At 40.3% G+C, this 24,132-nt stretch overlaps 1 protein-coding gene across 1 annotated transcript; it reads left to right on the top strand.

Annotated features, from left to right (window-relative positions):
• Window positions 1-10,285: 10,285 nt before the first annotated feature.
• Window positions 10,286-11,233, top strand: LOC308642081 (olfactory receptor 52P1-like; the record flags this gene model as incomplete). The annotated part of the gene is made up of 1 exon (XM_081280680.1): window positions 10,286-11,233. The coding sequence occupies one exon, from the start codon at window positions 10,286-10,288 to the stop codon at window positions 11,231-11,233; it is 948 nt and encodes a 315-aa protein (XP_081136806.1).
• Window positions 11,234-24,132: the final 12,899 nt, after the last annotated feature.

Genomic DNA, 24,132 nt, shown 5'->3' with positions numbered 1-24,132 from the left:
ATCTTTCTATTCTACCTCCTTATTTCAGACTTTTTTCCCCCTTGGGACTGTCATACAACTGAGGCAGGGCCAGAATGTGGGGTAGGAGAAACATGAGTAGCAATGATGAGAAAAGGGAAGTGACAAGCATGATCTGGGGCTATTTAGGATTTGGTGGAGGTGGTCCCTAACACACGGCACAACACGGCACAGAACAGGGGAGACAGGAAAGGGTTTCTTCTAACAGTAGGATGGGAGCACCTGAAACTTGTAGGGATATTTTTAAAAGGGTAGAAAGGAATGGAAAGCCAGGAGGTAACTTATCCCCATCTGAGGTATTACTTTATCTGTCTGGGCATGAGAGGCACAAAGAATTGGACTCTCCTGTTACTCCGTTCCCCAGCCCCCCGCCAAACCCCATCCCCCAGCCCCTCGCCAAACCCCATTCCCCCTTAAGCATCAAATATTCTTCTCCACTTGTCTTCCGAGTTTTCCCTTTAGTGGTTCAGTCTAACTATCATTCTATCCTAGTTTTCTCTGAACTCCAGCTCACATGCCCTGGCCTCTTTTCACTTGACCTGTACTCCAGGTACCCTGTTCCAACCTCCCTGGGAGCCAGCTGATCCCAACATAAGCCCCTCTCCCTGGTCCATGCCCTCATCCCATCTGTATCAAATGTCTTATTCTCCCTTGTGTTCCTGGGCTTCCTCTACCACTGCAGTCCAACATGCTCTCACCCTTCAGCGTGAGGCTCAGTGCATTTTCTGCAGGCTGTGGGAAAAACTGGTACCTCTTAAGAGGAGGATGGAAAAGATGAATTGAAAAGGGAGGATCTGGCTATATCTTTAATCAGCTAATCTTTTCCCAAAAGATAAAAGGAAACAGCAGGCTCAGTCTCTAAGGAACATTTTGAAAGGATCCCAAGATGGGCCTAGTCTCTTCTCTGGGATGCCTCTGGAGACTTTCTGCCTAATCTTCAGTCTTTAGGGGTTCCTTCCTCTGGCCTCCCCGGACCCTCCTCCCTCATCTTGCTGTGGCATTCAATTGTGCCCCCTTGAGGCAGAATGCAGTCTTTGGTAATCACCATGCCTCTCTCCACTCTTGGCTTTCTTCCCTGCCCTCTGAAAACTAGAGCTGCTTCAATGTACACACAGCTGCCTGCTGTGCATGGCTTCTGATTATGACTTAGGAGGTGTTCAGTTCCAACTACATCAAGGATATCTATGTCTGGAGTTTGGTACTTTTTTTCCCTGGACCTTACCTGTAAACTCAGTTTGGGAGATCTAGGTTTGACTCTCAGCTTGTGACCTTGATAAGCCACTTGGCATCTATCCCTTGATTGTTTCCTTATTGTGAGGACAATAATCCCAGTTCTTCCTATCTCACAGGATTTGAAGGAGGATCCAATGGATAATTGTAGGGAAAAAAATTATCTGTACAATAAACATTACTCTTTTATATGAAAATATTAGTAAGTTCTTCTATGACTGGTCTTAAGGCCTGCTATACTGTCAGGGTGTCTTCTGTGAAAGTCAACTTTCCTCCTCAGAACCGTAACGGCTCTTACTGAGACTATATCCTACTCGCATCCCCTCTTCCTACAGAGAGATGCAGATCTTCTAATAGATGCTCTAATTCTTATCCCTCAGTCACCCTCTCCCCTGTAGTCTCCAGAATAGGTGGAAAGTGAGAGTCCTGCAGAGGGCTTGCATTGTTTGTCTGAGCTAGGTCTTGTAGACACACACTATTTGTATAATTAGTTAACTATGTAAAGGCAGTGATCCTAACTTGAGGTTCACAAGCTGATATTGGGAGCAATGTGGAAGATACCCAGGTTGGGTTAGGTAAAGTTGTGATAATTCTGTTTAATTGTTCTAGGAACCCTGATACCATTTTCCACAGAAACTACTCTTGCATTCCCACCAGCAAAATACAGGATTGCAATTTTCCCCATCCATTTAGCACCTCAACTTAATGAGACCCTATGTCTAAATAAAATACAAAATTAGGGCTGGGGATGTGGCACTCGGGATGTGGTTGAGTGCCCCCAAGTTCAATCCCTGGTACCATAAGAAAATTATGTCAGATTCATTCCACTGTCTTTTCTCTACTTCCCCTGTCCCTTCCCTTCACCCCATTTGTCTAATATATTGGAATTATATTCTTACCCTCTCCTCCCTTATTGTGGGTTAGTTCCCACATATCGGCAAAAACATTTAACCTTTGTGTTGAGATTGGTTTATTTCACTTAGCATGATAGTCTCCAGATCCATCCATTTACTGGCAAATGTCATAAAATCATTCTTAATGACTAATAATCCATTGTACATATATATATACCACATTTTCTTTATCCATTCATTTGTTGAAGGGCACCTGGGTTGGCTTCACAGCTTAGCCATTGTTAATTAAGCTGCTATAAACATTGGCTACATCACTGTAGTATGCTGATTTTTTTAAAAACCTGTGGACATATAACAAGGTGTGGGAAAGTTGTCTCCCCATATCTGCCTCCTTTTTGAGAGAGGTCTCTAAGTTACTGAGGCTAGCTTCAAATTTGCAATTGTCCTGCCTTAGCCTCCTGCATTGTTGGGATTACAGGCAAGCACCCATTACAAGTGGCCCCTTTGCCCATTTTTGAACTGGATTATTTGGGGGAAGTAAAGTTGTGGGAGTTATCTGTATTTTCTGAAGAATTATAGCTCATTAGATGTATGATTTGAACATATTTTCTCCCATTCTGTAAGGTGAATTTCTACTGTTCCAAAAACACAATTTTTTTAAATTTTGAAGCTCAATTTATCTATTTTTGTTGCCTATACTTTGAGTTGGATCTAACATTACTGCCAAATTCAAAGTTATGAAATTCTTCAAAGAATTTTGAAATTGTTTAGATCTTACATTCAGATTTGATACATTTGTGACTTTTACATATGGTAAAAATTCAACTTCCTATTTTTTGTAAACACAAAAATAACTAGTTGTTAAGCCCCAACTTGCCCAACCCAAAGGCAACATTCAGCAGTTCAGCACTCTAGTTCCTGAATATTCTCTGCAGGTTTTCTTTCTACCTCCTCAATGTCTGCAGCCAACTAGTTCTTCTCTGCCCTGCCTTGGAGTCTTCTCTATTCATTCCTCATTCCTCAGGTGATTTCATCATCTTTCACAGCTTTAATTATTAACTCTTGCATATATATTCAATTGATCTGAACTTCAAATTGGTAAATAGTCAGCCTTCCATATTCATGCATCCCACATTCGGATTCAATGAACCATAGACTGAAAATATTTTAAATATTTCTGTACTAAACATTACTCACTAATCAATATAGTATAACATATTTACATAGCATTTACATTGTATTAGTTATTATAAATACTCTAAAGATTACTTAAACTATACATAACCTTCTATAAATTTTATATGCAAATACTATGCATTTTATACAAGAATCTTGAACATCTATAAGTCTTTGGCATCACAGGGAGAGGGGGTCCTGGAGCCAATCCCTAATATCTGTCCTTGAGTGCCCAATATACATTTCTGAGCTTATGACTAAAGCAGAACTGACTATTCTCTTCCTTCAGCTCTCTGAACTTTTCTGTTTCCTATCGCACTAAAGCTTTTCCATTCCCCCTATTCCTCAGGTTGGAGCTTTCTTTGAAGGCCGATCATGTTCTCATAACCCCAGCTTCAATCAGTTCAACAAATCCTATCTATTGTACTTTAAAAGTGTATCACAAGTGTAATTCTCTCTGCCTCCATTTCAGGCACTGGCTATTAATAACTTTGGAACAAGCTTTCCTCTTCTACCCCCACCTCCCAACATAGAACCCAAAGTCCATCTTTTAAAGCTTACGTTACAGTATGACAAAACCCTGTCTTCCAAAAATCTCCCATAGCTTTCCAGCACAGTTAAAACAAAATCCAGCATTCACCATGGCTGAGACACCCTTTAAATTTGCAATTGTCCTGCCTTAGCCTCCTGCATTACTGGGATTACAGTCAAGCACCCACCACAGCTGGCCCCTTTGCCCACTTTTGAACTGTCCCCTGGATCTTGGCCACTTCTCCAGATTCATCTGTCACTTCCTCCTCACTGTACTGTAGCATCTGGCCTAAACTGCCTCTCAAGGGGATTACCTTTCAGAAGTGAAGGCCTGTCCAGCTGCAGCTCCTTCTGCCTGGAGCATATTTTTCACACAGCTGCATGCCTCCTTCTCTCGTGGCATCATGAGCCCCACTCAAATCTCACCGCCTCCAAAAGGCCAGTCATGATTACCCCATTCTAAACTATCACTTCCTGTCATTTTCTTATACTCCTTTTTTCCCATAGTACCACTTTTTAACCTTTCCAACTAAAATTAAAACTGTATGCACTTATCATGTACAACATTCTTTGAAATATGTATATCTGTGGAGTTACTAAATTAAGCTACCATACACAATACATCACATACTTTTCTTTTGTATGGTGAGAATACTTAATATCAGTGATTTTTTTTTTTTTCAGGAATACCATACATTGTTGATCATCTAGTGACCATGCTGAAATAAGTTCAAGTGCTCTCCTGAACTTATTCCTCATAACTAAAATATTGTATTTTAATCTCTCCAGCCCCCACCTCACAATCCCCTACTTACCACTCGGCCATCCTGGTTACCACCATTCTAATTTCAACTTTTTCAAATTCCACACATGAGATCCTATGGTATTTCTTTCTGTGCCTGGCTTATTTCACATGATGTAATCTCCAAGTTCATTCTTGGTGTGGCAAACAGGATTTCCCTTTTTAAGGCTGAATAGTATTCAGGTGTTCATACGTAATATTTTCTTTACCTGTTCCTTTGTTGATGGACACGTAGGATGAGTTCACATCTTGCCTGTTGTAAATAATTCTGCAGAAGTAGAATGCAGATATCTTTTTCACATACTGCTCTCCTTTGGATATATGCCCGGTGGTGGAATTGCTAGATCATATTGTAATTCTATTAATTTTTTGAGGAACTTACTCTTGCATGCCATTAGCAGGAATGTAAATTAGTCCAGCCATTCATGGAAAGTAGTATTTAAAAGATGTTAGATACTATCAGAGATGAATGCACTCTGATCTCTTGTCTTTTTATAACCCATTCTGTAGAAACCCTTTCCTCCATCCTCTCCAATATTTTAATGTTTTGGATAACAGCCATTCTTTTTCAAAAGCTATCTGTTATGGATATTTTTTAAATGAAAGTGTCTTCTAATGAAAGTGTTTTCTAATGGCATAGAAGTTCCATGAGAACAGGAATTTCATCTTTGCAGTACTGCATTCCCAATAACTTGAGGAATATTGACACACAATAGATGCTGATATTCTGTATCCTAAATGTTGTTTATTAATATCTGCCCAACAGTATCCTGTGCTAACACTGAGCATCTATGACTGTCTGGAAGACCCTGAGATGGGAAAGATTTGAGCCTTGATTCTGAGCACTTGGGGGCTGGCAGAAAGTTTGAGTCATCTCACTTATGTGCAGTGCCACATTGGAATCCATTGTTTTTCTGGGGAGAGAAACTAAATGGGAGAGAAATTCCAAGTTTCAAACTTCTTATTCTTGAAGTATCAGTCTTCTAAGGAGCTTTATTTCCAGGACAATACCAGATAAATATTAAGCCATCAGTGTATGTTGAATTACTGATTGTCATCAGTTTTTCTGTCTACCTAACCTACATTTGATTAAAATCCTAGCCACTTATTTAACAGCCTTCCCCCCCTGTACCTAACATCATTTAAATACTATCGGAGATGAATTTGCTCTGATCTCTTGCCTTCGTATAACCCATATAGAACATGAAAGATCATAAGGGAATTATTATAATAATCTATTGGATTTACCATAGCATAGACCAGACAACTATAAATATTTTGTATGTGATCTCATTGAATCTACACTGGCTACGTTCAGTTTACAGATGAACTAGTATTCAGAAAAGTTAAGCAGCTTGTCCAAAAGAAGCACTAAGAAGTAACTATTTGGGATGAAGGCAGGGGAACAGGAAGGAGAAAAGGATAAATTAGTAAGATATTATAAAATATGGTCCTATGCCTAAATCACATTATGATCACTTGTGTTTGGAGGCCTCTCCACCTACCTGCTTTAAGGTCTAAAACTACTATTAAATGTAGCAACTGTTATAATGGCAATTAAATTCAACAGAGTAGAAGTATAACCCTGAAGAGACAACTAATAGATTAATGCTGTTATCACAGGAGTGGATTCCTGATTAAAAAGGACAGGTTCAGCCAGTTTTTTCCCTTCTCATCCTTACTTGCCCTCCTATCACATAATATAGCAAGGGGGTCCTCACCAAATGGGCCCCTTGGTCTTAGACTTCCCAGCCTTAGTGTGAACCAAATAAACTTCTATTAATTTATCCAGTTTGTGGCATTTGGTTAAAATAGCAGAAAGGACTATGAGCCTATCCACACTGAACACTCAGGTTAAGACTCTTCTGCCGCCCCATTCTTCCCATCAAGACCCAAATTTCCTAGCTTCAACTTGCTCCCTCTTTCCAGCATCCCAGAGGTCCTTTTCATGTCCTTGTCCCCAGGGAACTCTATTTTCAGCTAGGGCCCTAATGACAGGATAAATACTCCAGCTCTTTTGCTCCTAACACCCTAAGCCCTGCTGGACCTGAAACTTCACTACCACACCCTGCCCAGACATGGTGAGTCTGTGAATTCAATGCTGCAATAAGCATGCTATGAGCAAACTGAAGACCTGATGGCCACTAAGACCATTTCTTTGAGGTCCTCTGCACTTGCAAAAGGACTATAAATTTTGACCTGTACCATGCAATATTAGTGGGTCTTGAGATAACTTTCTCCCAGAATATGCACAGTAGTCTGCGAATCGGCCTCTTTAGGTCACAGACAAGGAAGCAGAGAATCTAGATGACATGACTGAGATCGCATAGCTGGTGGGATGCAGAGCCAGAGTTTGAATTAGGCCACCTTTGGACTTTCACTTAGGAATTCTTGGCAGGTAGCTTTCAGATGCTCTAGTGCCCACCAGGGATAAAGTGGTGCCCCTGAGCATTTGACCCATGATAGTTTTTTTTTTCCTTCCTTGTGAGAGTTTTGTGCCTGATACTTGATCTGCTATTCTTGTATGTTTTAGGTAAGGCCTTTCTTATCAAATGCTAAAATAATGCCCCTTATCTCTCTGCTTTGTTTGAATTAAGTAGTTATTCTAGGAGAGTGATCTGGAGCAGGAGGCTGCAGTGTCTCTCTTGATCTCAAGAGGCAAATAAACCAGAAGAAAATAACACTGTAGTATAAGCAGAATGTTCACAAGTAGAAGAGAAAGCTGCAAGTCTCTAGCACCACCTTCACTATGAAGAGAATTCTGCAGCCAGGCCTCTCAGCCCCAGCTTAGAGATCACTAAATCGTACAGAAGCAGAAAGGCCTCCTCTGAATGCTAGTGATGGCGACTCGCCTCCTGCCTTGCCCATTTTCCAGTGCCTGACAATCTTCCCATCCTGAATGTTTTTCATGAGGTTTAACTCAAGATTATAGGTAGGAAGTAAGGAACCCAAAGCCTATACCTCAACTTTGATCTATTCCCTGGAATATAGGTATATTGTGCTCAACACACATTCTTCCAATTTCACTTACCCATCTGTGCAAATGGGGCTGAGAGAAGACTGATCTTGCAATCACTACCATGTGGTTCCCAAATAAAGTGTAAAGTTGTTGAACCCCGATGCAAAGAAAAGACCACCAACTCCATTTTTAAATCAAATTAAAGCAAGCTTGGTTTGAGCACACAGAGAGCTGATCAGCGGTTCTATCTCCTAACACGGGCTAGAGACGAGCCCCCCCCCCCCCAGCTTTCTAGGAACAAAGATTTATAGCACAAAGTTGCAAAGGGGGGTGTCTTGAAATTACAACTAACAGGATTTTGACAAGCATTATACAAAGGCAGATAGTAAGTTAATGATCTACGTGGCATGATATTTCAAAGTAGGGAGTAAATTCAGATCCCAACATCAGAATTTGAGGCACCGATATGGTTTCAGAGAGAGTTGTAATCTGGTCAGGGGGAGACGGGTATGGGTGAGTTCAAGGCATGGGCAGGAATTCCAAACAAGTTTAGAAATTGCGGTAATTGATAGTAAAACAGAAATTAACTTTTCATGACTTTGTGATGAGATGGCTCCCAATCTTACGATGGATTTAGGCTGGGTTCATCAGAGTAACCATACTTTGAATAGCAGCTCAGGGGCTGAGTAAATCTGATATGGTTATTACTAGGCTGAGGTGGAAGAAGAGGGAGAGAAAGTAGGGCTACTCATTCAGACCCAGATTATTCAGCTCTCGGCTCTCTCCACAACAGAGAAAGGGTACTAAAGCATGGATGCTCCAAAAATTCCATCTGTAAAAGTGTGTGAAACTATCTTCAAAGCACAACCTTGCTCATACATTATACACAGAAACATGCATAGACGCACACAAGCACATGTTTAGCCAAACAAAGTATCATCACTTCAGATGGAATAGTTTCACATTACTGGTTCACAAAGTCCCCCATGATTCCTCTCTGCTCTGACCCTTCCACCTTCACGGGGGGGCTAAGATGCTCTCTGAGGATGCTTGGGCAGATGGAGGATTAAAAACCCAGGAAGGGAACTTTCACACAAGGTAAAATGAGAAACATGAGGAAGAAAAATGTAGAAGTTTTTTTTTTTTTAAATATCGGTGACGACTACAACTGGTGCTGAAATAAAGAAGCATCTTGAAACACAACTCAAGTTAGAAGACCTTACCCTTTTCCTTTCTGCCTCTTTTCTAGGTCTCTGGGTAGAGTAACTAATACTGGGAATTGCAAGAAGTATCAGCCCATTTCTGTCCCTAACCTAAAACTATCTAAAGAGGTCTAATTTTTTTCAACTGTTACTAGAAACAAACAGAACAATCGTGGACCATTATGGACCATTATAAGCTCTTTCTCAAAAGGCACTGTTTGTCTTTCCTGAATGTCTATTCTGGTTCTTTTCATCCTCTCTTCCTCTACTGTCCCCTTCCTGCCTTTTTTTGCTTAACCCCCACCCTCAAGTTCTCAGTCATTAACTAGCTAGTATATAAAAATAATGAGAAGGCATCTGTAGGTCACCAAAGATCAGGAAAGGGTGTATATAATAAAGAGAAATGAGGTAGAGATGTAAAAGCTCAAACTGTCATTTGACTAAACTTACTCCATTTGATTATAGAAGATTATTGTATTTGTAACAATGAATATTCACTCATTCTTTCATGTACCTTGCACTTGTATGAAACTATGTACATAATTACCTCTCAATGACCTTATCAGATCATTTGTTGTGGTCAAATCGGCCAATACCTACCACCACAGATTCTGCATGATCTCAACTGATTCCACAAACACACAGGACGTCTGAAGCAAGCACTGGATGCTAATACTAAACATTACCCAGGCAATCTTATGTCTCTTGTATCGGGCTATAAGAGATTTAGCTCCTCATCTGTGTTTGAATATTTCTGGTCAAAAACATAGGTTTTGAGGGTTGAGGTTGTGATTCGGTGGCAGAGTGCTTGCCTGGCATGCATGGGGCACTGAGTTTGATCCTCGGCACCACATTAAAAAAATAAACAATAAGGGTACTGTGGTGGTTTTTGGTTTTTTGTTTTGGGGGGTTTTGTTTTGGTTTTTGGTTTTTGGTTTTGTTTTGGTTTGGGGTTTTTTTAACAAAAAAAAAACACTAGGTTTTGAGCCTCAACTATGGGTTATTATAGGCTCCATGACTTGAAAATCCATCCAAGATCTTACTTTTTCTTTCAATCATGGTCTTCCTATCTTGAAAAGTAACCACGTTTGAGTTACCCATCCAATCTGATCTTTCATTTCTATATTGCCTCCATGTTGTAACACGGATGGATCAGAAGAAAACAATACCAGAGAATTGGCAAGATGGGGTTCATGAGCAGAGAATGCTGTAGGAATCTCTAGCCACACCCCTTTACCATGCCATACACTTCCTTACCATGGAAAGGGGTCTGTCTACAGCCATATGCTACCCAGCCTCATCCCACAGCCTAGACATCACTGAATGAGAAGAAGTGCTACTTTGAACCTTGGTGATGGTAACTCGCCTTCTTTGCCTCATTTCCCAACACCCTGCAATCCTCTTGTATGTTTTTGAAGTTTAACTCAAATATTTCCTGCTGCAATTCAACTACCCTCTAAGGATGCATAATCTCTGATTTTTCAAGGGCTTAAAGAAAGACGGTGGCCTGGCAATGCAACACACAAACCACAGCCATCAGAACCCAGCCTCCTTTCTGCTTGTGGGAATTCCTGGTCTGGAGGCATCCCACTTTTGGATTGCATTTCCCTTCTGTTCCATGTATGCCCTGGCAGTGCTTGGCAACATGGCGGTGCTGCTGGTGGTACGTTCGGATCCTGCACTGCACCAGCCCATGTACTTATTCCTATGCATGCTGTCTGCCATTGACCTGGTGCTCTGCTCCTCCACTGTGCCCAAGCTCCTTGCACTGTTCTGGGCAAATGCTGCAGAGATTGCTTTTGGGGCCTGTGCTGCCCAGATGTTCTTTATCCATGGCTTCTCAGCTGTAGAATCTGGTGTCCTGCTAGCAATGGCCTTTGATCGCTACTTGGCCATCTGTCGGCCACTACGCTATGGATCAATGCTTCCCCCAGAGTCCGTAGGCAAGCTGGGGGCTGCTGCAGTGCTTCGTGGCTTGGGGCTCATGACCCCACTCACATGCTTACTGGCAAGGCTGAGCTACTGTAGCCGAGTGGTGGCCCACTCCTACTGTGAGCACATGGCTGTAGTAAAGCTGGCTTGTGGGGGCACACACCCTAACAACATATATGGCATCACTGCTGCCACACTGGTGGTTGGCACAGACTCCATCTGCATTGCCATCTCCTATGCACTCATCCTCCGGGCTGTGTTAGGCCTCTCCTCCAAGGAGGCAAGGGCTAAGACCTTTGGCACGTGTGGCTCACACCTGGGTGTCATCCTTCTCTTCTATACACCGGGGCTCTTCTCATTCTACACACAGCGTTTTGGCCAGCATGTGCCCAGACACATCCACATCCTCCTGGCTGACCTCTACCTCGTTGTGCCACCCATGCTCAACCCCATCATCTATGGGATAAAGACCAAGCAGATCCGGGATGGAGCCCTCCGAATGCTGAAGAAAAGCCCTGCTCGGTCATAAGGGCTCCAACCACACCCTGAGAACCTGTCCTCTTCTCCCCTTAGCCCTTGTGCAATGATTACTAGGCCCATCTCCCAGCATGATGAGGTGACCAAAACCCACACTCATACCTCCTTATCAAAGCTAGGAGAGCATTGACAAGCAGTGGAAGAACCATCAGGTGCCTCATTTATGATGTAGATATGTGTACAAAGCTCAGAAAGCCTTTGTTAAAAGTATGACTACCAAACTGATGGCCTCCATAGAAATGCCACACCCTGGAAATGTCACACTGCTAGCAGACACTCTCCTACCTCCCAAGAGACCCTTATAAAATGAGGAAGACATAGCTACTTAGCTGACATGAAGAAATAACCCTCATCCACGGGATGTTGTATATATGGGGGAGGGAGATACTTCCTTCTTAATTTTCTAATAGTCCACTATGTGAATATACATGTTAACTACGTACTTTTGGACACCTGATTTGTTTTCCATCTTGAGCTAGCATGAATAAAGTTGCTATCAGTATTTCTAAACCTAGAAGAATAATATTGAGCAACTTCTGAAGGGTTTATTCATGAATCTTTTTTAAAGTCTTTTGTCCATTTTTAAAGTGGCTTGTTTATTGATATTAGTTGTATTGCTCATATATTCTGGATACAAGTTAGTTGTCAAATACACACTGAAAATATTGTCTAACCCTGTGTTCTCATTTTCTTATTGGTATCCTTTGATTAGAAAGAAACTTAACTATTACAAAGAACAAATTGTCTATAGTTTCTGTTTTGTTTCATAGACTTGTGTTTTAATTTTAGGCCTATGGTACAACACAAATAATTGTAAGATGTGAAGTAGAACTCAATTTATTTTTTCATGATATCCAGTTCTTTTATCATTAAAGACTTTGTCAAATTTAATTGCATTGGCTACCTTGTCAAATTAGTCAACTCTTTGTGAATATATTTACAGACTTTTTTCTATTAATCTATTTGTCCTTAAGTTAAAACTGTACTGTATTAATAATGATACAGTACAGTAAATCTCGAAGTAGTGTAAATTCTCCCCATATTGTACTTCCACAATGGTCCTAACTATTCTACATTCTTTGCATTCTCAACTTTTATAGTAATGGACAAAATTTAAAATATTTGTAGAATCAGATCTATGATGTACTGCTACAGTCTAGCTGGGCACAAAATAACCGAGCCACCACACCGCCTTGTAGATTCAAACAGCAACTCTCTATTCCCGAACTCTCCCCGGCACTCTACATGCACGTGCTGGGAAAATTCACTCCCTCCCCCGGGCTCTGCATACCAATTCTCTCAGAAATCCTCCACAGGAACTCAAGGAGCAGGCGCCTGAGGCAGCAGGATATGCCCTATTCCCAGCAGGATCCACCCTAAACCTGGAACCGCCCTATTCCCAGCAGGATCCACTCTAAACCCTGAGCCACCCTAAACCTGGAGCCGCCCTAATCCCTGAGCAGGGTCACCATTCAAAATGCCATGCCGCATTCCTACTTGGCTATGGCTCTTAGCATCTCCCCCCTTCTGATTAATTAAACAACAAGCAATGTGGCTTAGGGACCATGCCTGTTAGGTTGTCCAAAATCAACATATGCTCCTTACCTGTCATCAGATGAGCTGACCTCTAGGCGTCAGCCTCCTGTCTTAGATTGGTACCACTGCAATTGGATAATACCCGTCACTGACTACCGGTCCAGCATACAGCCATACTTGTGGATAGGCCTATGCACCAGTGGGGGGGTGAGGTTCTTTGCCTCACCTCTGGCCCCCAAATTTGGCCTTGGTGCCAGTGGGGAGGTGAGATTCTTTGCCTCACCTCTGTTGACCCCCAAATTTTAGACCATCACTAGCAGAAGGGAGGAGGACACAGAAATGCCACGACACCAAGCCAATTGACAGCTCTTTTGGGAAAATTGTATCACCGGTGACACCATCAGCAAAGATACTCCAGCACTACCACAACTCGCTGCACCAAACAATAGTTCACAATGTATACAAGTAATACATAGTCCAGGTAAGTTCTGCAAGCAGTTGAAAGCGGAGGAGTCTATCAATATGTCCATTTCCTCCCAAAGTAAATCAATTCCTTGATTTAGCATTACATGTTGAGTTATTATTCATTGATGCATCAGTTTATACAGTTTACTGTGATAGCTATCATAGAAGCTGTAGTTTGGTTTTATCTTTGTCTTCACCGGCACTGGGATGAAGATAGAAATTCTGGCAATGAAATTATGTAAATTAAACCATTAAAATCACATGAATTAAAAAAAATTGGATCCATTTTTTCATGAACGCTCCTCATATATGAAATATGGGCATACGCACATACAGACATACAACACAAAACACAAGAGTGCACACAAACGTACAACACATAAGACAATAGTAAAGGCTTTGTAGCTTTACACAGGTGAAATCTCCATTGCAATGTTTAAAAACTCCACAGTCAAAAAATAAAACTGAGAAAAACATTAACCTAGGTCTGTATGAGCTTAAAAAATAAAATAGAACTCTATGATGTGGGAAAAGGCAATAATAAAATAGATATTGAAAAAAGCATCCTGGCTAATCACTGTCACAGATGTAAGAATAGCCAAGCTGGAGCTCTGGATATCAGCTGTTATGGATTTGAGTCAAATCATCTTCTTTTTGGTCTGTAGAAATTGTTTTGGTTAGTCTCTCTGGAATCCAAATCGGTTGCTGTTCTCCCTGTGGAAACACAAACAGAACTCCGACTCCAGACAATCACTGGGTCAGGACCTTTCCATTGTCCTGTTAGAATATCCTCCCAAAGTACCTTTAGGCTTATGTACATTTTTTCGGATACATATGTCTTTCCGCAGCACTAAGCCCTGATGAATCCAAATTTAAAAAGTTCAGAGTAAAAAGGGTTATTTTAAGTTTATCTTTGGGGGATATATACCCCTTTCCAATTCCCTCTCTTTGCTTTAATAAGTACGTTTTAATAGTTTGAGCTCTTTCAACTATGCCTTGTCCCTGTGGATTATATGGGATTCCTGTTATACGAGTAATGCCAAATGATGAGCAAAATTGTTTAAAAGAGGTAGAGGTATAGCCAGGACCATTATCTGTTTAACTGTTTTGGAACGCCCACAGTGGCAAAATTTTGTAAGCAATGAGCTATAACATCTTTAGTTTTTTTTCTCTGGCATGAAGGGAGCCCATCAAAAATCTGGAAGAAGTATCAACTGTAACATGCAAATATTTTAATTTTACAAATTCTGGCAAGTGTGTGACATCCATCTGCCAAATATGGTTAGGTATCAGTCCTCTAGGATTGACTCCAAGATTAACTTGTGGTAAAAAGGTCACACAATTTTGACATTGTTTTATTATATGTCTGGCTTGTTCCTTAGTTATTTTAAAACACTTTTGTAAAGTATTAGCATTGACATGGAACATTTTATGAAAATTTGTAGCTGCTTCTAGTGTAGGAAAAATATGTATGTCATGTGTAGTTTTATCTGCTAAATCATTGCCCAAACTAAGGGCTCCAGGCAATCCTGTATGTGCCCTGATATGTCCTATAAAGAATGGATCTTTTCTGTCCCAGATTAGACTTTGTATAGTGGAAAACAAAGAGAAAACAGTAGAGGAAGGAGAAATCCTACCATCATCAAGGGATACTATAGCATTAACTATATACTGACTATCAGAAAATAAATTAAATACAGAATCTTTAAACATCACAAAAGCTTGTAATACTGCATTAAGCTCTACCTTTTGAGCTGATTGTTTGGGTGCTAAAAATGTAAAAGCTTGATCAGGGGTAACTACTGCTGCTGTACCATTATTTGACCCATCAGTGAATATATTTGAAGCATTCATGATAGGGGTTTCTCTTGTTTTTTTGGAAAAACTACAGGATGCGAGGACCAAAAAGACAATAAAGGGTTAGATGGTAAGTGATTATCAAATGAAACATTAGATTTACACATGATTATTGCCCAAGTATTTAACTCATTAGCTAACTCATCAATTTGATCCACAGTATATGGAGTAATAATTTTATTGGGAGAAATTCCAAACACTCCCTTTGCTGCTCTTATTCCTTTGAGTATTAATTGTCCTACAGCCTCAGGATACCTAGTAAGAATAGTGTTAGGAGAATAAGATAAATGTATCCACAATAATGGACCTTCTTGCCAAAATACTCCTGTAGGAATGTTTTGTTGGTAGTACAATAAATAATAAAGGCTAACTTATATGGAAAATATGCATTTGGATAGAATTGATATGTTTCAATAATTTTTAATGCCTTCCTTGCTTTAGGAGTTAACATGCGGGGTGAATTTGAATCTGATGGACCTTTTAGGATATCAAATAAAGGTCCCAACTCTCCTGTTGGTATAAATTGGATAAGGCCTTATCTAGGCATGTCTCCCAATAACTTTTGAAAGTCGTTAAGTGATTTGAGTTGATCTCGTATTTGAATTTTTGGTGGATGGACCATGCTTGAGGATAATAGAACTCCTAAATAATTGGAAAATTTAATTGTACTTTATCTATTGCTATCTCTAGATTATAATTTTTTAATAAGTTTGTAAGTGTGGCATAACATTCTAGCAATGTGTTTTTATCTTTATGTGCTAATAATCATCCATATAGTGAAATATTTCTAGTTCAGGATTTTGATTTCTAAGTGGCTGGATTGCTTTGTTAACATAAATTTGACACATAGTTGGACTGTTGGCCATCCCTTGAGGGAGTACTTTCCATTCATATCTCTGATCAGGACCTTCATGATTCAGTGCAGGGACAGTAAATGCAAAATGTGGACTATCCTCAGGATGAATTGGGATTGAAAAAAAAAAACAATCTTTAATATCTATAGCTAAACCATACCAGCTTTTTGGTAAAGCAGACAATTGGGGAATCCCTGATTGAGCAGATCCCATAATAACCATCTCATTATTAATGGCTCTTAAATCTTGCAATAATCTCCATTTACCCGATTTCTTTTTGATGACAAAAATGGGAGTATTATGGGGAGATACGGAAGGTTGTATATGTCCCTCCGCTAATTGTTGTTTGACCAGGTCATGGGCTACTTGTATCTTTTCTTTAGTCAGGGGCCACTGAGGAACCCACACTGGTCTTTCTGATTTCCAAGTAATTTTCATTGTCTCAGTGGCCCTTTCTGAAAACCCAATCCATGTCTATTTATTCCTTGATCTATTTGAATTGGTGCTGTCATACCTTGTTCTTGTTCTCTTAATCTTTTTTCTTTCCTAAAGCCTTGTCTAGCTCTAGTAGTGGGCGCGTTAGGATTGATGTTATTTGTTAATATCAAACCTAATTGATCTAGGACATCTCGTCCCCATAAATTTATAGGAAGATGATCCAATACATATGGCTGTATAGTTCCTTCACATCCTTCAGAATCCTTCCAATCTAATACCATTGCACTACTATGCCACTCCTAGGCCTCAAAGCGTTTGAGTGGCTTGTTGTAATAGCCAATGTTTTGGCCATTCTTGACGAGATATGCTAAGGTCAGCACCTATGTCCAGTAGCCCATTTAATTCATGTCCTTGAATATTTAGATTCTCGCCCAATGCTAAAACTAAATTTAAAGACGGCATAGCCCAATCTACACCTGTGGAGCCTAATCCCCTGGATCCTCTTTCTACACTACGACTGGAAAATTTATCATGTAGGCTGGGTACTATTAACAACTGTGCTATTCTATCTCCAGGTGAAATTACTGATATACCTCTTGGAGAACTAGCTATAATTTTTATTTCACCTACATAATCGGGATCAATTACCCCAGGACTTATCATAAGTCCTTTTAATGTAGATGAACTATGTCCCAATAATAAGCCTACTGTTCCTTGGGGAAGAGGTCCTTTTACTCCTGTGGGAGTGATTTGAACTCCCATCTCTGGAGTTAGTACTGCTCTGGCAGAGGCGCAGCTGTCCAACCCTGTGCTCCCTCTGGTTTGTCTGAGGGATTTAATGGAAAATGTGTCTTGGGCACTACCCTGATGGTGTTGCTGGGTTCCTCCACTGCCCCATATATTTGTGGTTGTGGGCCCCGGAGCATTGGGCCCCCCAGTCAGTTTTTTGGCAATGGAGCTTGATGCCTTTCTCCACAATATTGTGGGTAAATACTTGGTCCTTGTCCGTTTTTTGATAAGGGAGTACCCTCTATGGTGGTTTGAGAATGGCATTCATTAGCCCAATGTCTCCCTCTACAGCATCGTGGGCAAATACCCGGTATTCTATTCCTTTGATACATAATTTTGTTAAATCCTTTTCCTATGGGGCAATTCATTTTAAAATGTCCTGTTTGTTCACAATTGTAGCATGTTTTTGGCCTGGCATCTAAAGCCGTTGTACTGCAGCTGCCAAGACTTGCCCTTGTTCATTAATATCTCTACATAATTTAACATGTGTTTAAATCTTCATGTTTCCATGGTCTAATAACCTCTCTGCAGCAACGATTTGCTTGGTCATAAGCCAGTTGTTTTATTAATGGCATTGCTTGTTCTGTATCCCCAAAAATTCTGGCAGCTGTTTGAATAAGCCTATCTACAAATTCAGCGTAAGGTTCATTAGCTCTCTGTATCACCTTAGATAACTGGCCTTGTAAATCTCCATGTCCTTGTAAAGTTTTCCATGCCACAACTGGGTCTGCAGCAATTTGTGCATATATAGCAGGATCATATTCAATTTGTTGCCGTTGACCCTCATAAGGTCCTTTTCCTAACAACATATCTAGATTTCTTTAAGGGTAACTGGCTGCTGCATTTCGCCTAGCTGTCTCCGTGCAAAATTCCTCATTGGCAACCTTCCATAACAAATATTGTCCTCCATTTAGCACAGATTTACACATGCTAGCCCAGTGTACTTGCGTCATGTCCAAGTTGGTAATGGATTCGACCATGCTTACCGTGAAGGGTGCTTGGGGACCATAGGTTGTTACAGCCTCCTTTAACTACTTCACTGTTTTGAAATCTAAAGCACGGTGAATTCGCTGCCCTCCTGCCTGTTCAAGTACAGGGCATGCTAATCTTTGAGGTCCCGTCTCAGGATCCCATTTATCAACTACGGGGGTTGAGGGCCACTCGGCTATCTCCATAGGTGGAGCTGTTGGTTGAATTATGCCCTCTGGTGATAGAACGGAGTTAGTAGCAGCCTCCTATTGTAGCTTTTTTCCTAATAGCCCCTTTTCCTTTAAATTTTCTTCCTCTGTCTGACTAGCTCAAGAGACCTTCTCTTTTGCTTGATCTAAAATGCCTTTCTCCATGGTCTGAACCTCTAACAATTTACTTAACACTCTTTTTGTTTTTTACTAATTTCTAATCTACTATAAAGATAACACAACCCAATAAGATAACACACAAGAAAACCGAAACTGAATGAAACAAAAACGGAACAAAAAATCGTATCAATTTTCTCTTCCTCTGGGCCAAAAAACTTCAAACCTTGAGCCAACCATTTTTCCCAGTTTGCCTGAGAAAGTTCTAGGGATAGGCAGCTTGAAACAAACAAAATAAAACAAGAACACATTGTTTTTTGAAATGGTCACCCATTCTCTCGCCTTCCCTCAGGGGCAAGCAATTTCACTTACCTCCAAGCTTCAGACATTCCCCACACGGGCCGCCAAATGCCGCAGTCTGTCTGGGCACAAAATAACCGAGCCACCACACCGCCTTGTAGATTTAAACAGCAACTCTCTATTCCCGAACTCTCCCCGGCACTCTACACGCATGCATGTTCTGGGAAAATACACTCCCTCCCCCGGGCTCTGCATACCAATTCTCTCAGAAATCCCCCGAGAACTCCACAGGAACTCAAGGAGTGGGCGCCTGAGGCAGCAGGATACGCCCTATTCCCAGCAGGATCCACCCTACACCTGGAGCCACCCTAAACCTGGAGCCGCCCTAATCCCTGAGCAGGGTCACCTTTCAAAATGCCATGCGTCATTCCTATTTGGCTATGGCTCTCAGCAATGTACATCTTTTATAGCTTAATATTGCATTATATGAATCAATCATTTTATCCATCAATTGAGAGGTATGTGTTTCCACATTTGGCTATTATGCACATGTCATAGCCACATTATTCATGTCTTTATGTGGACACATGTCTTTATTTCTAGTGGGTATACTCTTAGGAGTGGAATTTCTGGTTATATAGTAACTATTTAACTGAGGAACTACTTTTTCTAGAGTAGCTTCACCATTTTACATTCTCACCAAAAGTAGATGAGGGTTTAATTGAATCTACACTAGAAAGAATGCCTGCTATCCCTTTTATTAAAAGGTGTATGGAGGTATATTGGTATGCAAAAAATTTGCAGTTTGAGTTTGGGTGTGCACATACACCTCTGGCCTTGTTTCTTTTAGGAAGAAAATATTAAGTCTTTTATCATTAAGCATGACAAACGTAGACTTTTTTATATAGATGGCCCTTTACCATATTGAATGCATTTTCACTGAAAGTTGAAAATTTTCATCTAGGGTAGTATTACATTTGGTCATGAAATATTGTCCTACTTATATATTGCTGAACTCAATTTGCTAAAATTTTGTTAAAGTTAGTTATATCTACATTCCTGATATTGTTCTTTCAATTTTTTTTATAATCTCCTTATTAGGTTTTTATATCAGGATTTTGCTACATAAAATATATTAAAGTAATCTCTTATTGTATTTTCTGAAAATACATTTGTTTGTTAAATACATTTATAACATTTTGCTGTCCCCATCCAGTGTGGGCAGCTGAACTAAAGTCACTTATGTGAATTTGGGGTGAAACAAAATACCACACACAAAATACCTTTTTATACAAGCATTAGGGCACTTTCCCGTCTCCTAGACTCGGGATTCCCAAAGCAGAGTAAGAGAAGGTCTTGAGAGGCTGAGAGAGAAAGCAAGCATGTTCAGAAGTGGGCTTTTATTTGGGGAAAACATTTTTTTTAAGAACATTCTATTATCCAAAAAATCAGAAGGGGTAGGATTACAAAGAAACAGGTAAGTGTAACTTGACCCCATCAAGTGATGCCTATAACTGGAGCCATGCCTTGTTTTTCTGGGATAATGCCCAAGTTACTGTGAAGGCAGTAATTGCTCAGGACCCCGGGGCATCGGGTCTTAAAGGTGTGTTCATCCAGGGTGGCACCCCACAACATTTGCTTATTCCTTAAATATTTGTAAGAATTCCATAAGAAATGAGGTTCTGAAGAGGGGTTAATTTCATATTTAATTTTTAATGACTATAGGTCTACTCATTTTCTATTCTCAAAATCTTTTTCACCTAAATTTCTTCCAAAATAGTAACAATTGTCAAAATAACAATATAGATGTAAAATTGTTTATAATATCCCCTTATGCTGTCAAGACGTGTCAACTCTTGTTTCTGATATTGGTTATGTGTACTTTTTCTGTGTTCAGGGAGGGAGTTGTAATCATTTTTTCAAAAAAGCAAATTGTGACTTTTGCTTCTAGACCAATGATCTATTTCCACAATGAAGGATGACATAGTGGATCTTTGAGCAGAAAACTTCTTGCAATGTGCCTGCTTCATGATTCCCAGGCAAAGAGAAATAGTTCTTTTGGCACAGGAAAAACAGTGCTTCTGTAAGCCTGGAGAGTCCAGAAAGTTGCCAACTACTTTTGGGCTCATTCACCTGAATGTCTCACTTCCAGCTTTAAAAGTCTCATACCTTAACTATCAGGGAATTAGAAAGATGCCTGAACAGACTCAACAGATCATCTATGTCAATTTCTGAAAGGCTCAAAATCATATTCTGGGCCCAATTAACAGCATTCTGTCTTCTGGCTGAGGAAATTGTACTCTCCTTTGAAGCTACCATTGAAGACCTCTGCCTTTTGCATCATAAGTTAGCTTACATAGGTGAATAGCATGAGTCTATGATCTTCATTTTGCAAAGTACCAAATGCCATCAAAATCGGCTAACTATGTAGTTCTTAAAGCTTCCATGTCCCCAGGCCAATCAAGATAATATTCTTGCCCCTCTTTCCACCTTTTATTTCATCCCAACTAACAATGAGAAATCTTTAGTGATTATACATGTAACTGAATGACAGGTACTATCCTCTTTTTACAGTCAGCAATTGGATCCTGTTACTTTCCAGACTAGAACTGAATTAAATGACATGATCCTACCCTGAAAGTTTGCTTTTTCAAGGACCACTTCTTATACCATTCTTAGCTTAGTTTCTCTATAATACAAACCTAAGGCAAAAACACAGATCCAAACTTTACTGGAGAATATAATGCTCTTCTAGGAGTGAAGGAAAAGAGTGAGGCTAGACAAGGGTGCATTACTGAGCTGCCACCAAATGAGCCATGAACTTATTGCTTCTCATGCTAGATGTGTTCCAAAGGGCTCTGTGCAGCTTCTGCATTACAACACAAACCATGTGGGGGAAGATGAAAGGTATTTCATCTGATCATTCCTTCCAGTGGTTAAAGTCTGTGCCTATGGTGAACTAATACTCTTCTAGGTTACAAATGTGTAACTAAGCAGGTGCCATGATATTCCCTTCAGAAACAATAGGGAAGTTTCAGGCTATTAACTGAATGTTTGAGTTTCCACATTAAAAAAAATCCTACCTTGAAGTCCTAACCCTCAATATGACTATATTGGGGTATAGAGACTTAATTAAAGTAACTGACTAAAGTTAGAGAAGGCAAAGTTGTAGGGCTCTCATGATGAGATCGGTGTTCTCGCCATAAGAAACACCAAAGGCCTTGCTGGCTCACTCGCCACCATGTGAGGAAAGTGAGAAGGTGCCTTCTGCAAGCCAGGAAGAGAAAGCCCTCACTAGAACCCAACCATTTAGATCTTGGACTTCTATCCTCTAGAACCATGAGACGATAAACTTAGTTGCTTGCTGCGTCTGTGGCATTCTATTATGGCAGCCCATGTAACTAATACAGATGCACAACAATGCTGGCACAGGCTTGAGGTGCAGTGGTGTTAGGGTAGGTGAGGGACAACGTGAGACACCGGCAGCAGTCACTACAGGAGAACAAAAGCCAGGGACATCTTGAGCTCCACAACCTCAAGAGCAGCACAAGCGTCTCCCAGGGACTTCAGGCTGCCATCAAGGCGAGTGTTTGGATGCAGGTTAACAGAATTGGCTATAAAGAGGAAATAGCTGAAGAGTCTGAGAATGAAAGACCCCCACGGTGACGGGGTAAACAAGAGTGTAGCATCTTGGAGGAAAGTGAAATAAAGTCTAAGGTGAAAAGACTCATGTGAAAGGCTGCAGCCGGGACAGACTGGAGTGATAACACTTGGCTTTTGTGTAGGTTCCAATAAACTACATTGCCAATTCCATTTCAACGGAGTTATGGGTCCAAAAGCTTACTTGGTATGAATCCAAGAAATATCAAGGGAATAATTGGTTGCAATGACCAGAGAAAGACAAATTTCCCAGATTTGAGTAATTCTTGAGTTTTGTAAAGTGAATATCAAAATGGAATACTAGCAAAAGGAAGAGCAAAGCTAACAAGGACTCCTCCTGGGTTGCTGTATATGTCAAACCCTAACCCTTAAGAGCTGAAAATTATGCTATTGCCTGAAAGCAAAAGAATGGGATTGATCTTTGTTTCCTGTTACACTTGGCCTTTTAGATATGTTAGAACTCATGCTTACAAGGATGACTGTATAATCTAATAAGTACAAGGTGAAGAAATCTAACCTCCCAATCCAAGCCATAATAAAAACATTTGGAGGTACAACTTTGCAAGTCTGAGTTTTATACTGATGGACACTCCTGACTAAAGCAGTGCCCTTTATCTAAAGACAAAACGGGTTTTACAAACCTACTCAGCCTCTGGGATATTAAGTATTCAATCAGATTGATAGCGATAGCGTTCATCTTCTCCAAATGATCACAAGGCTGATACTAATTAAAATCAAAGAGAACCACCCTGAAGAAAAGTGATTCATAAATGCCTTCACAAAGAGCTATGCCAACATAGGACTTTCCATCCATGGTCATTTAGTACTCCTTTTCCTATGTAAACTCTGAAAAGTAGGAGCCTGCTGAGGAAGGCCTTTCAGGAAGAGTATGGATAGTCATGTCAGAGCAAGCCCACCCACCTCTGCTGCCTAGTAATTTGTTTTTGAGTTTATTCCTCCACAAAGAGACAACAGTAGTCCCAGCCTCCTATAGTATGTACTGATTAAATGGTGTTTTCATAAAATACTTAGAAAATGTATACTGGCACTCAAATTACGTTTCATTCTATTGTAAAATTATGTTTGGAGTTGGAATACTGGGGAATTTGACTCTTAGATCTCTTCTAGCTTCAAGAACGGATTTATTGGGGTCTCTACAGCTTTGAAGGATGACTAAATTAGGGTATCTTGTCTAGGTGTGAGGAGGGTTAGAAAACTAGGAGAGGTGACCACTTCGATGTTTGAGGCCTACAGATATCTCATTAATAAGTTATTAGGCTGGAGTTGTAGCTAAGTGGTAGAGTACTTTCTTAGCATGTGTGAGCACCATATGTAAACAAAACTGAAACTGCATTGGCAACTAAAATATATTTTTTAAAAAATTATACCAGGGGCTGGGGTGGTGGCTCAGTGGTAGAGCGCTTGCCAAGCATGGGTAAGGCACTGGGTTCGATCCTCAGCACCACATAAAAAATAAATAAAATGTATTGTGTCCATTAAAAAAAAATTTAAATTATACCAACATGTTACATTTTATTGTATTTCTTTGTATTCCAAACAGGAGGTTCATTTAATCTCTAATCCTCACGACAACTTTATGGGCCAAGGGTTAACTTCATTTTAGAGATGGGAAAATTAAAGCGTCGAGATAAATGATGAAATTGCTCATGAGAGTAGTTGAAAGTAGAACTAGGCTT

The sequence above is a fragment of the Spermophilus citellus genome, assembly GCF_964194105.1.
Source record: "Spermophilus citellus genome assembly, chromosome: 2".
Taxonomy (NCBI): domain Eukaryota; kingdom Metazoa; phylum Chordata; class Mammalia; order Rodentia; family Sciuridae; genus Spermophilus; species Spermophilus citellus.
Note: the sequence above shows the minus strand (reverse complement) of the source record. Positions and strands in the feature narration are given on the sequence as shown.